This window comes from Microtus oregoni, unplaced genomic scaffold (assembly GCF_018167655.1).
Source record: "Microtus oregoni isolate MIOR12 unplaced genomic scaffold, Mior012 000008F_ref0000371, whole genome shotgun sequence".
Taxonomy (NCBI): domain Eukaryota; kingdom Metazoa; phylum Chordata; class Mammalia; order Rodentia; family Cricetidae; genus Microtus; species Microtus oregoni.
In genome coordinates this window covers 8,175,645-8,189,663 of record NW_024543067.1, presented here as the reverse complement: position 1 = coordinate 8,189,663, position 14,019 = coordinate 8,175,645, and the positions used below count along the sequence as shown (strand labels likewise).

The 14,019-nt window shown below is 45.3% G+C and overlaps 1 protein-coding gene across 1 annotated transcript in view; it reads right to left on the bottom strand.

Annotated features, from left to right (window-relative positions):
* The window catches only part of Ugcg (UDP-glucose ceramide glucosyltransferase), a 33,796-nt gene that overhangs the window by 14,403 nt on the left and 5,374 nt on the right, over nucleotides 1-14,019 (bottom strand). The window contains exon 2 of the mRNA XM_041657266.1: nucleotides 65-206. Within this exon, the coding sequence (XP_041513200.1) occupies nucleotides 65-206 (142 nt within the window). The remainder of the gene's footprint in view (nucleotides 1-64; nucleotides 207-14,019) is intronic.

The window sequence follows — 14,019 nt, the reverse complement described above, 5'->3', positions numbered from 1 at the left end:
AAAACCAAAAACTAAACCCACAGTCTAGACCATCTCTCATGGGGACAGCAAGCACCACACTTACTTTGGGATAATCCAGTTCGAAAAATGTCTCCAAGTTGTTGATTAGGTTAGGATCCACCCCCTTCAGCGGTTTCAGAAGAGAGACACCAGGGAGCTTGCTATACGGTTGTTTGTCTGTTGCCTTCTTGTTGAGGTGTAACCGGCTAAAAAGAACAAAAACAACACGAGTTATTCCTAGAGAATGTGTTGGTGTGAAATCAAAAGAAAGCACCCACAACACTGAGATCATTAAACAGGATTTTCCTCTCCTTTCTTTTTCTTTTGAAGCAGCATTAGGGTTAAATATTTTAATAAAGGCTTTAATAAAAGCACAAAGGCCAAGAGAAAGCGAGGCAGGCAGAACAAAGGAAGACACCTCCAGAAGGATTGATTGGTCTGGGCACCTCAAGGAGAGGTGATTTTGCTTCTAGGTTTTTGTCTATGTGCGTGTGTTTTAAAGACAGGGTCTCATATAGCCAAGGATACTCTTGAACCTCCCAGTTTATGGGCTCAAACCCAGGGCTTCATACAAGCTGGCCAAACCCTCTACAACTGTGCCACAGCCCAGGACCAAGAGGGGAATTTTCAAACTGACATCTTTCTGAGGAGACCTGAAAATGAAGAGAAGATGAACAAAATAAGCTTCCAGGGTAGGAAAATTAGCAGGAAGCAGAATGGATGATCCAATGAAGACCAGTACACAGATGCACCCTGCGTGTTTGCTACTCAGGGCTATGCCCCAGTGCTTAGCAACTGTGGGGTCCCAGAGAGGCATTCAGTGGATGCATACTGACTTGGAAGATAGCTTAGCGGGTGAGATGTCTGCTGTGCAAGCTCGAGGCCCTGAATTCAGATCCCCTCTAGACAACATGACTGCCCTACCTCTCAGACTGCCAGAAGTAACCAGAGAGCTACCGAAGTAGGGAAGGCTGTGGATGTGCCAGAAGGCTACGGAAGTGTGGTAAGCATACTCTGAGCATGTACTATAGAGCAGCAGCAGGCAGGCCGCACAGAAGCGAGAGAGCAAGGCGAACGAAACGAATGCCTAATGGCAAAAAGCTCAGGCTGGCAGGGCAGAAAAGAAAGTAGAAGGAAGGAAAAAGAAGAAAACAAAAAACAACTCAGGGGGGCTGGAGAGATGGCTCAGAGGTTAGGAGCACTGCCTGCTCTTCCAAAGGTCCTGAGTTCAATTCCCAGCAACCACATGGTGGCTCACAACCATCTGTAATGATATCTGGTGCCCTTTTCTGGCCTGCAGGCATACACACAGACAGAATATTGTATACATAATAAATAAATAAATAAATAAATAAATAAATAAATAAAACAACTCAGATAAAAAAACTTGTCTGAGAGACACCAGAAGATACACCAGAAGAGACACCAGAAGATACACCAGCACCACCAGTTCACAGAGAAGATACACCAGAAGATACACCAGCACCACCAGTTCACAGAGAAGATACACCAGAAGATACACCAGCACCACCAGTTCACAGAGAAGCTGGCTCTGTTCACATCACTGGGCCATGCCAAAGACAATACAGCTCCTCATGAGGGGCGCCCAGCCAAGTGGAGAAGAGGACATGCCCAGGTCTCCCTCTGCACTTCTCGGCCAGTCACCAGGCAGTTGGCAGTAATTAGATGTGGGAGCACTCATGGGTCCAGCTACAAGGTGTCCTGGGACCCGGATGTCTCCACGCTTTCATATCTCTGCAATCAATGGCATCTTAGAATTGTTCCAGCCAAACGGCAGTCCTGCCAGGAGCATGAAGACCAACTGAGACCTAGCAGACCACAGCCCCATTAAAACCATCACATCTTCAACTCAAAGAACTGTGCTACCGATACCACAAATGCACGGACGATGTGGGGTGCACCAGAGCCGTGCCCAGTGCACAACAGGCAGCTTGGGCTCACAGAGGAAGGCAGAGGGCACTGCAGCAAATGCCTACAGTTTTACAAACGATCACGGAAACATCTTTGAAGAAGAAACTAGGTTGCTGACAATAGGAAAATGAAAATCAACACGTTTCAGGAGTAGGAGTAGTGTCAGCCTCTGAGCCGCGACACCAAATGCTAGGAACCGTTGGAGCACCATCCAAGTGTGGACTGTTCACAGCAGCTGCTTTACTGCTTTGCCAGGAGAAGGAACTGAGAGAAGGTTTTCAGAAAACTTAAAATGTAGCTATCTGACACTACCATACACCTGGGCAGTAATCAGCTATTTCTTTTTCTTAATAGTTGGCAAGATGTCAAGCTAGAGCACACTGAAAACACGGGTCTTCAGGGTTCACCTGCAGCGTTAAAGGAAGCAAAACCAGGATCTAACACCAATGGCCACACACACACAAACACATCTTCCTATTTCTAACAAAACGGCAGACCAGACAGGTGTCTGCAAAAGCCCATCCTGGTGAAAGGGCGTCTGGATGGTGGTGTGAAAACAAAGTTCACCTTGCACACTTTAGCCACCTGAACCTGCAACGTGGTATCACAAACCTGCATCCCGAAAAATACTGAGGGTCTCATAAAAGTTTCCCTGTCACTCCCACCCATCCCATCCAGTCACACATGTCCACAGCTTGCCAGTCACTGACGGAGGCGAGCTGTGGAGCACAGCCTGGCCTGGAACTCCTGATCCTCCTGTTTCAGCCTCTAAACAGTAACCTCTGAACACCAGGCCTCAGTCACCTGTCTGGTCCTTCAAGAGATTGTGACGATGGAACCGACAGAGCCCGTGCAGAGAATGCAGGTGTGCAAACAGTAAGGGAAATTCCTCAGTTATTGCAGACTGGAGCCCAAGAACACCTTGGGGCTAACTACTGTACCTTGTAATCTGGAAATGTGACAAGCGTGCTTTGAGGAAGATAAAAAAAATCTGTCTGGACACTTTGTGTCAACGTCTGGAATCCTGGAAAGAAAAGGCAGTAAGAGAAAGCTGGAAACACTGCTTCTCTTAGAGCCAGTCACGGAGGAACGAGACACTGTCAAGAACCAAGTGCAAGGCATGCATCTATGCCAGTGGGTCTCAGTCTGTGGGGCGCGACCAATCTTCCACAGGGGTCACCTAAGACTACATTATAATTCATAACAGTAGCAAAACTACAGTTATGATCTAGCAGTGAAAATAATTTTACGGTTGGCGTCACCACAACATGAGGAACTAAAGGGTCACAGCGTTAGAAAGGTTGAGGACCACTGTCCTATGCCATGAGCAGCTCAAAAGTCAGATAAGAAAGAAAATTGCACACAGCAGTAGAAGACAGAACTGGACACTGGATTGGATGAAACTACCCAGAACACATTATAGAGAATAAAGGCAAACCAAAAACATAGCCAAAAATGATGAAAAACATAATTGATGGCGATAATAGGACAAAAGGCCTAAGACTAGCAATTTATTATTGGTCCATTTTCACTTATCAAAATAATTTATTTTGCCGGGCAGTGGTGGCGCACGCCTTTAATCCCAGCACTCGGGAGGCAGAGGCAGGCGGATCTCTGTGAGTTCGAGACCAGCCTGGTCTACAAGAGCTAGTTCCAGGACAGGCTCCAAAACCACAGAGAAACCCTGTCTCGAAAAAACCCAAAAAAAAAAAAAAACAAAAACAAAAAAAAAAAAACAAAATAATTTATTTTTTATTTTTTTATTTATTTTTTGTCTTTTAAGACAGGGTTTCTCTGTGTATCCCTGGCTGTCCTGGAACTTGCTCTGTCTATCCATCTGCCTCTGCCTCCCCCAGTGCTGGGATTAAGGGCATGCACCACCACCACCAGGCTAAAAGGACATTTTATTATGACATTTTTCTCACTACTTCCAATTACTTTCTTTTGTACCCCTTCTGTTCATATCTGTCCCTAGAGTCACCAACTCTGTTTTCATGCCTTCTTATTAGTGTTAGGTCTCAGAAAATCGTATATTTAGAAATGAGCTCATACTGAACTACAGAAGGATTTCTGGTGGTTAGCTAAAAGCCTGCATCCCTCACATGCTATGAAATGGGTTCCTGGTATAGCACAGTTAATAAAAACCCAGAGACTGATACTGGGGGTTCAACCTGAAGGTCAGAAAAGCTAAACAACCAGCCACTGACTCTTACCTCTACCTTAGCCAGAAATGGTGATCCTGCCTCCAGGAATCCTCAAAGTGAGACTGACCGAGAGCTGTCTCTGCCTGTTTCATATTCCTCTCTAGGGCTGGGATTAAAGGTGTGCACCACTGCTATCTGGTTTCTATGGCAAACCAGTGAGGGTACTGAGATTAAAGGTGTGTGTCACCCCTGCCTGGTCTACTAGGCTGATCAGTGCAGCTGTTTTGCTCTCTGAACTTCAGGCAAAGTTTATTTATTAAAATACAAATGAAATATCACTATATCCCGTGCCCCAAAGGGGTCATTCCCCTTGCCTCTGGCAGAAGAGGAATGCACCAGAGGTTACACATCAAAGCCCATGCTGGCCTCCAGGTTCCCTCAGTCTCTACCTGCCCCCCCCCCCATACCCATTTGTTGTCCATACAATGACAAAGTTTTCCCTTGCCTATCAGCTATCTTCACTATTCTCTCTGGCTTTTCTTGAAGATAGCTCTAGCCATGTCCAATCTGCTTTCTTTCTCTCTGCTCTGGACTCTTCCCGATGTCTCTGGATGCTCTTTATGTTCTGTCTTACAGTAAAAACTTTCCCCCTAATAATGGCGTGGTCACATGGGCAGTTTCTTTACCATGCCCCTTCATAAACACCCATTATTATTACTAATCTTGAGGCTTGTATGAGCAAAAACATGGTATTTGCTTGAGTCTGGCTAATTTCTCTTAACACAATGATCTCCAGTTCCACCCACTTCCTTGCAAATGACATCATTTTGTTGTTCTGTATGGCTGAATAAAATGTCTATCAGCTTTTCGTTATCTGTTGACAGGTAACTAGTCAGACCCTGTAGCTTGGCTATTGCAAATATGCCTCAATAAATATGAGTCTGTGGGTGTATCTACTACGTGCTGAAAGCCTTCTGCTATCCACCCAGAAGTTTAATGAATCAAACGGTAGTTATCTTTAGCTTGAGGAAGCCCCATACCAATAAAATCTAGTGATTCATACCTACAGATCCACTGAGTGCTAAGAAGGTGTCTCAAAACTCTGATGTCAATGTGCTGACCAATCAATCCATAGACGCATGCAGCCCTCTACTAAGCCCATTGGATCTGGCAGGTGGTAGCTAAGTGAGCAACAGCAACAGGGAGGGGTCTTATAAACCGAAGTGGTCTTGGAAGTTTGAGAGAGTAAGTCCTACCTCCTTCCCCTTTTTTATTAAGACGCCCACTGTAAGACTATTGACAGGCCTCTCCTTCCTCTTGAGCATTCCATACTGAGAAAGCAGAGCTGCTGTATAGACTCATTGTGGCTTCTAGGTTGATGGACGGAGAGAATGGGTAAGGACCACTTCTGAGATTTCTCGCAAATTAAAACCATACGACACTGTGCTGCTCCTCTTTACCTAACCGGCCCTTAGTATTTCCTTCCACATGTCAAGAGATCCATGTGGAGCTCACTCTCCCTAGAACACGCAGTCTCACTTTGGAGAACACTGTGTTGACTCTATGTAATACAGATGACAAAGCTCTATGGTTCAGCTTACTTGAAATATTTATCAAAACCATAAAAGAATGCCCATTTAATCAAAACCACGCATATTTAGCAGTCTGCGTAGCACACAGTGCTACTCCACACCTACATAGCATTCCTTTATTGGCCCTCAGACTCAATGCCCGTGTATGCTAGATGGTGCCCTATGTGTCTGAGATGACCCACTGCTACTGTCAATAACTTACGGTTTAAAAGGGGTTGTGCACATGCTACACAATGCAGATAGGTCAACAAAACTGTTCTGGAGCTAGGACAGCAACTGTGCCTGCCACATGCAGGAATAACTCCTCAGACTGTGACGAGTGTGTTATAAACCAAATCTGCAGTAACATTTTTCGAAATGATATAAACAGACCATTTGCTTGGTAGGCAAGCAGCGGGGATTTAGACCTACGGTGTCTGCACAATGCACGGGTCTTCTCGTAGGTGTCTACCCTAAACCTAGAACATGAGGCTTGCTTTCTGCTGGGATTCTAGACTGTACTTTCTCCTTCCGGGTTTCATACTGGGAATTTAGTTCTGCTAAACCACCATGGCATATGGCTTATGTCTTTGACTGTTCTGTCACAATGGGTACTTTTTAAAACTGGTACATAATGTAAGGCCATGTATAATATGCAATGCAAGGAATCTGCTAAGGTGAAACTTCCTACAACCTGTACCCAGGTCATAAAACAACAGCATTAGCAGACCCCACCCCCTATGTCCAACTGTCAAGTTACCTTTTATATCTGGCGTCCTTTGTTCACCATTATGTTAGCGTGAGATTCGCCCACATTGATAGTTTGGCTTTAGCTTATTCACCCTGGTTACAGAATTCTTCCTACTAACTTGCCTCACAGTTATCTATTTACCAGCTGCTGACACCTGGTTGTTTATGGTGCAGGGCTGTTACAAACAGCATGAAGTCTCATCCCATTTTAACAAAGAATCAAAAACCCAAGTCTCTCCACTGGACTTCAACTTTTGGACAAAATAAAGCAACAAAAAGCGGATTTGTTCTTCCACCCCAAAACAACCTGACAAAACAACTTCTAGGAAAGGCCAGCTACAGACACTGAGCACTAGGTTAAGGAGGATTCACAGACACAGGGACAGAGGAGGCAGGGCCAAGCTACTCCTTTGAGATCACCTCCTAGCCACATGCAGGACAGGGAGCCCCCAAGGACATTTTTGCAGACTCCTCTACATGCAGGAGACAGAGTTGAGACCAGAAAAATAGCCAGAACCCATGAGAGTGAAATTCAAAATGTCTGCATCTTGTAAAAACAGCCAGGCATGCTGTGGGAAAACACACCGAGCAGCAAAATCAAGAATCAAGAAGCCGAAACCAACCTGGAAATGCTACTGGGACTAGAGCTTTCCTTCTGCCTCACTTCCCTCTCTCGCCTTCAGGCTGCACACGCTTCCTTATCACAGCAGTTCTAAGTGCCCAGAACACAATGAGGTGTTTCTCACCTTGTTCAGATTAGAGCTATAACAGAGTACCAGCAAAGCAAGCCCCCACCTCTGTGGAGAAGGGAGAGGGAGAGGATCTTGCTAGAGTTGCCTGAGTGTGGCCCACTCCACTGCCCCACCCCTCCGCTAAAACAGAACCTGGGTTTTAGCACATCCAAGTTTGGCCAGTGCTGTCTCTTCCCCACTGTAAAATGCTTCCACTTCACAGGCAATGTTGAAGAGACAGCAAGGGGTAACCATGAAAGACCAAAACGAAACAGCACTAAGTGAAAAGAACCAAGTACAGGTCAGGGAGATGGAAGGCAGGGGAAGATATTACAATCGTCCAGAACAAAAAAGAAAACGCAAGCTGTACAGTTTGGAATGCTAGAAAAAGTGAGAGCGGGGAAGGAAGGGCCAAAGGGAACTGCAGGTGAAGAATCCACGGGGCTTGTCTGATGGTGGAGCGAGCACCTGGATGGCTCCAGGGATGAGCTCAAGGAACTAGTCATGACAGTCATAAAGCCTGAGCACGGAGCATAAACGGACAGGCAGGCACGTACAAACACATGAATAAAAAGAAACACAAAGGTCTCTGTAAAGAAAGAACGGCAATGGGTGCTGCCAGGAGGGCGGGCCAATAAAATGTGCACCGTGCTAGGGCTGTGCCTGTGACTTCTGAGCACTCTTAGCAGCAATGAAGCATCTGATGGAGCCCAGAAGCAGATTTAAAATGTTAAGTCCTTAGAGCTAATAAAATGGCTCAGCAAGTAAGGGGAAATTATTGCCAAGACTCACATCCCGAGTTCAGGGCCAGAAAGGTTTCAGACCCCTGAAAGCTGCCCTCTGACCGCCTCACGCTCACCGTGGCCTTCCCAATAAACACACATGGCAATGAATACATACATAATTAAAAAAATAAAAAGGAAAAGTAAATAAACCAGAGGTAAGGCATGATAATAGTGAAAATGTTGTGTTTCCCTAAAACAGCAGAATTGAGAGAAAGGGTCCAAGAGTGACCGGATGGAACAGGGGACTTCCCTGGAGGGAGTCTGTAAGAATATCTGCAGATACAGACAAGGCTAAAGGATCCACAGCACAGTCAAGGATCAGAGCAATCTGCCAAGAACGTAGTAGGATGGTGAAGACATGGTGCAACAGACACACTAAATACAGACACCAAGTGCTTCTGGACGGCGATCTGAGACCATGAATGTGTAGCAGTACTAATCCACATGGTCAGCCACGGCCTGCTGCAGGACCCTGAAAGCTGAGAAGCTAAAGCCACTGGATGGATCCAGGACAACTGGGCAAACTGATACATGACGCTGAGCAGGGTGAGGCAAGGCAAAGGGCGAGGGCAAACTGCGGCTTCTGGGCTATGTGGAGAAGTGAAGGAAGCCGAGAGGGGACAGTGCAGGACACACCTGTGGATGAACAGCCACCAGGGGCTGCACATCACAATCGCCCAGGAGCTAAAACCTCTAACCCTGAGACCAATTTAATCTAAAACTCCAGGGGTGAGACCCTTGCAGCTGAGGCTTGTTAAGTCCCCTTCCCCCTCCTAGTACAAAGCAGAAAACCACAGACCTAAGTGACAGGGTTCCTGAAAGGAGGGGGTAGCTTCTAGAAAGAGGAGCAAGATGGACAAAGGCAGTTCTATGAGACTGGGAGGAGAGTGTCACCAATTGTCGGGAACATCCCCTAGCCATTATGGGGCTCCCTCTCGTTCACTTCCGGGTTATTTTTAGGTTGCTTCTGGCGGTGTACAGCAGAGTGATTTAGAAGCCAGAGCTGGTGGCAGGCTGCCTGAGTTTCTATCTCAGAGCAGGAGCTGTGTGCCCTTGGGCAAGTTGTTTCTTTATGTGTGCATATTAGCATCTACCTTGCCGGGTAGGTCCAGAAATACAGGCCAAAAAGTAAACATCCAATGACAGCTTAATACTAAACACAGCCCAAAACAAACAGGAAAAAAAAAAGCTTAAAAAAGTACCAATGCTGTAATTCAAGGGTGTTTTTTGCTGTGTGTGACTTCTCCAAATTACCAAAGTTCAGATAAGAGATTTAGGGATGTTAAACAGTGGAAGAGAGGAACAGAGGTGAACTAGATGGTGTGTAAGTATGCGCATGTGTGGAGAGAGGGGGGGGCACCATGATCACGTGATGAAAACAGAGTAAGGAAAAATACGGTCTAGAACACACCTAAGACTTAGTTTAATCTTAATCCTACCCAAGAGTCAAAGAGGCATGTGCCTGAAATTCCAACACTCTGGAGGCTATGGTAGTGGGATCTCAAGTTAAAGGACATCAAGAGCCTAAACAAACAAAAGGAAAGCCAATATATAGGCTGATGTAATGTTTAAAGTGAAAAAATTATATCAAATATTTAGGAAATATCTAAAGCTTTAGGGGGGCAAAGCTCAGGGGTAGGTAGAGCATTTGCCCAGCACGTGTGAGGTCCTGGGTTCAATTCTCAGCACTGCAATGAACAAATGCTTTATGGACATCCAAAAGTTTAAAACAAAGATGAGACTAAGAGACATTACACATAGCAAGTTACTACGAGTTAAGAAGGACTGCTGGTGCCCTTTGGTTTGCATGGTGTAAGCCTGAGTTCTCCTTCCAAAGACAGATGGGTTCTCCAGCAGGCAGAGGCTCTGCAGAGCCCCGACTGTGTTGCCACCCTTTAAACCTGCCTCAGCATGTTGGTCCCCAACTACAAGAAGCCCCTTCACTTGACACTGGAAGGTTAGGAAGGAGCCAAGCTGGGACCCAGGCAGGATACACTATTCAAGGTAACTGTTGATTAGCATGCAATTCCAAGCTGATCAGACTTCGTGAAGGATCTAGGCAGTCTCCAGAGCAGAGGCTACCCCAGACTTCCATGCCGCTCGAGGTGAGAGTCCTCTCTGCGACCTAGTTTAATACCTGGAACACTAGATCTCACTTAGTGGCAGCATGAGCTGTAATTGGGATTTTTAACAATATTCTTAATTGTTTTTATTTTGTTTTATTGAGACAGGGTTTCTCTGTGTAGCCCTGGCTGTCCTGGAACTAGCTCTGTAGACCAGGCTGGCATCAAACTCACAGAGACAGAGACCCATCTCCTCTACCTCCAAGAGTGGTGGGATTGAAGGCGTGTGCCACCACGCTTTGACTTAATGAGCCCCGACTGTCTGAGGCTTCATGTCTGCTTCCTCCTAATATCAAGCTCTACAAAGCTGCTATGGTTTCCATGGTTTAACCCCTTGTTTCAGCCTTCCCATCTTTCAGGCTAATCCACCAACAGCTCAGGCTTGACTGTCCCCCCCCCCCCCCCCACTCCAGGCAGCTGGCAGCAATCTTAAATAGGGGTGAGGCTCCAGGACTTTGCCTAGGGCTTCCAAGAGAATACAGTATGCAAGGGCAAAGGTCACCTTGCTTCATAGCCCCAGGCTGTGCTCTTATTTTGTTTGTTCCATTTTACAAGTTCTGCTGTGTGATTCCATAAAGCAACTGCTCCACACCAGGAATTTCTCCCCTGTGCTCCACACCATGACTGCTAAAATTGTACATCAAACCAGGCTGAGTGTGCGATCAGCATGCCTGTCATAGCCATCCCCAGTGACTAGTGGCCTCTATCATCGCCACGTACACTTGGGCTCTGGAAGGCTGTTTATGATCAGTATGGGTTGGGTTGTGACTCATGTTATTGCCGCAGAGAACTTATCATTTAAAGATGGGCATCTAAATGGGCTTCAGCAGCTCAAGTCCACCTTCTTCGTGCAACTGTGACTTTGCTGACATAGGCTCCCATGAGAAAGAAATAACCAGGCGTTATCTAACCATACAGGACAGCATAAACTGTCCCCGCTGGACAATGGACTCACATATGGTGGAATATAAAGGAGTCATAGCACCACAGGAAGCCAGCAGATCTCAACAGACTCACAAACAAAAACAACCCACCTCACTAACTCTCTGGTGAGGCTACAATTAACTCTGGTCCATGGAAAACAGTATGTGTTTTGCTGAGAGCAACCAAGAAAGATGGCTCACAGAAGAAGGAGCCACCAGATAATGCTCAAAAACATACGGCTCTCTTGAGCATGCAATGAGCGGTCCCTATTCCTACACAATTCCCATTCAAAGCAGCCCCTAACCTTTAAACTACTCTGTGTTTGGAAGAAAACGTTGTGGATGGAGAGAGAATGGGACATTTGTGAGCCAACCCTGGCTACTTCTGGGCTCTACATTCCCCAAAGGACAGAAGTGAATGTAAAGATTATTTTTAGCAAGACAACTGGTCCCTCAGGAAAACCTTTTGAGGGAAAATTGAACACAGACTGATGTAAACAGATTGACAGGAATCTGTTCTATTTCACCTGCTGCTACTGGCTTAGACATAGTGAGAACATGATTTTACGTGGTCCGCTTTCATTAAAATCTATGTCCACTAAAAGCATCAAAAATTCTGACCATTGCCGGGCGATGGTGGCGCACGCCTTTAATCCCAGCACTCGGGAGGCAGAGGCAGGTGGATCTCTGTGAGTTCAAGACCAGCCTGGTGTACAGAGCTAGTTTCTAGACAGGCTCCAAAGCCACAGAGAAACCCTGTCTCAAAAAAGCAAAAAAAAAAAAAAAAAAAAAAATTCTGACCATTTGCATCAAAGCACAATTACCAACAGAGACTGAAATAATGAATATATTAACACACACATACACAGTACTGCTACTAGAAAAACTCAAAGATCATTCATTCAACAAGTAGTAATTTAATGTTTAGAGGATCTTGTGGATACAGTGGTAAATAAGTCAACTTCTGTACCCTCAATAACTTACAATGCATACATGAAATGGGAAAATCACTTTCTATTTCTACTTAAATGGGTAATTCCCCCAAACCACAGAAAGACAAAGGAAGTCCCACTCCAAGCCCCTTACAAAACCAAAGTCTAAAGAAAGAAGTAGTTATGCAAAAATTAAAGAAAAACAAGATGTTTTTAAAAGGGAGGAGAAAAGAGGAAGGGGTGATAATCTTGAAGACAGTACAGTGCATTGTCTTACAAAGCCAAAAATCAGAGGCTGTTGAAGAAAGGGGCGGGGCTATGTCCCCAATGAATTGTGGGACGTGTAAGAAGCCTACCTGAAGGCAGTGGGGAGTCCTGGCAAGAGCTAAAGCTTGGGACCCTAGATTGCAGAATGACAACAAGGTGACAATACAAAACGCTGAAGCAGAAAAGGAGCAAAACTCTAGAGACACTGATGAGCATCAACGTTTCCAACAATGCAGGGGAGCTGTGGGGATGGATGAGTCAATGTGTGGGGAAACAACCAATCAAGAGAACCATCAGTGAGTAGTAAAACTGAATTACAATTTTTATTTCGCTATTTAGAACCATCACAGGAGCCAGGCGGTGGTGGTACACGCCCTTAATCCCAGCACTTGGGAGGCGGAAGCAGACAGATCTTTTTGAGTTGGAGGCCAGCCTGGTCTACAGAGCAAGTTCCAGGAGAGTCAGGGCTACACAGAGAAACCTTATCTCGAAAAGAGCAAAAATACTTCTGAGTTTGGAGAGATGGCTCAGCAGCCATCTTACTGTTCTTGTAGAGGACCTGGGTTCAGCTCCCAGCACCTACACAGAGGCTCATGTTACAAGACTGTAACTCCTGTTCCTTCTTTCTGGCCTCTGTGGGTACCAGTGATAGACACTCACACCCATAAAATTAAATAGGTAAGTCTTTTTTTAAAGGGCAGCATTTCCAAGCTGGGCTGGCACTTACAATTAACAAAAACAGTAAGGTCTAATGTCAATCAGTAGAGCGCTATACACAGAGGGGAAAGGTATTCATTACAGGAGAAGGGACAATGGGGAAGAGAGAGCAAGAATGGAGGAGAGATACATCAACCATCCAAAAGGATGGCTCCGCTTCCGAAGAAAACAACTGCGTTCAGACTTTTGCATGCTTTCATCTCAGTTCCCAATTTGGAAACCAAACTCACTCTGACAAAGGAAAAACAAAATAACCCATAAAGAGCACTTAGCCTGCACTGACTGCTTGAGACTATAATCACCTGCTATTTTTAGAAGATCAAAATCTTGGGAATAAGACCCTTCCCATAAAAGTATCTGCCACCTAAAATAATACTATGAAACGACTGTGCCTCCGTTTGGTATTAAAGCTGAGGGGAACGAAGAGGGTGGCAGAGATATCCGTGAGTAGAAACAGATTCTTAACATGGGAATGGGAAACACCTGTTTGTATTTGATAGCCAACTTGTCTTTATTAAGCAGGGGGCAGAGGGGGGAATGAGGGTATGAGAATTGTGAGACTTGTGAAATCAGAACAAATAACTTCACCAAGGAGCTAGTCAATGTGTGAACCAGACGTCAGCAACACTGTTTAAAATGCAGGCCAGGACTTTTATCTAATTGTAAGATACAATAGAACAGATTCAGTGTGCCACTGATACACTGTAGCTAATAGTTTTCCTTACACTTTCAGTGCAATATCAGTGTTCTGCAAGCACCTGTAACATTTGGGAGCCCACCCCCATGCTGACCTGACACCTGACACAAGGGCTGTGCCAGTGTTTAGAAACCTGGGGTCTGCAAGTACAGGTTTTTGGGGTGGGGAGAGGCGCACCAACATATGCAAATTCACTTTTGTCAGATTTAAAAGGGCAGGAAGGATAAAGCTGAACATTCATTCAGAAAACACGTCCTTCATCATAACTGGAGTGTGAATTCCTCTCACGAGTCCATATGTGTTCATCAAGGCATTTGTGTTCCAGAACACCTACACTCAAATTTACCTTTGGATGGAATCCAAATGAAGATATGCTTACTCCACCAACCTTGATTCATTAAATATTAGTACATTCACTAAACAAAAACAAAAAACAAAAAAAAAAGA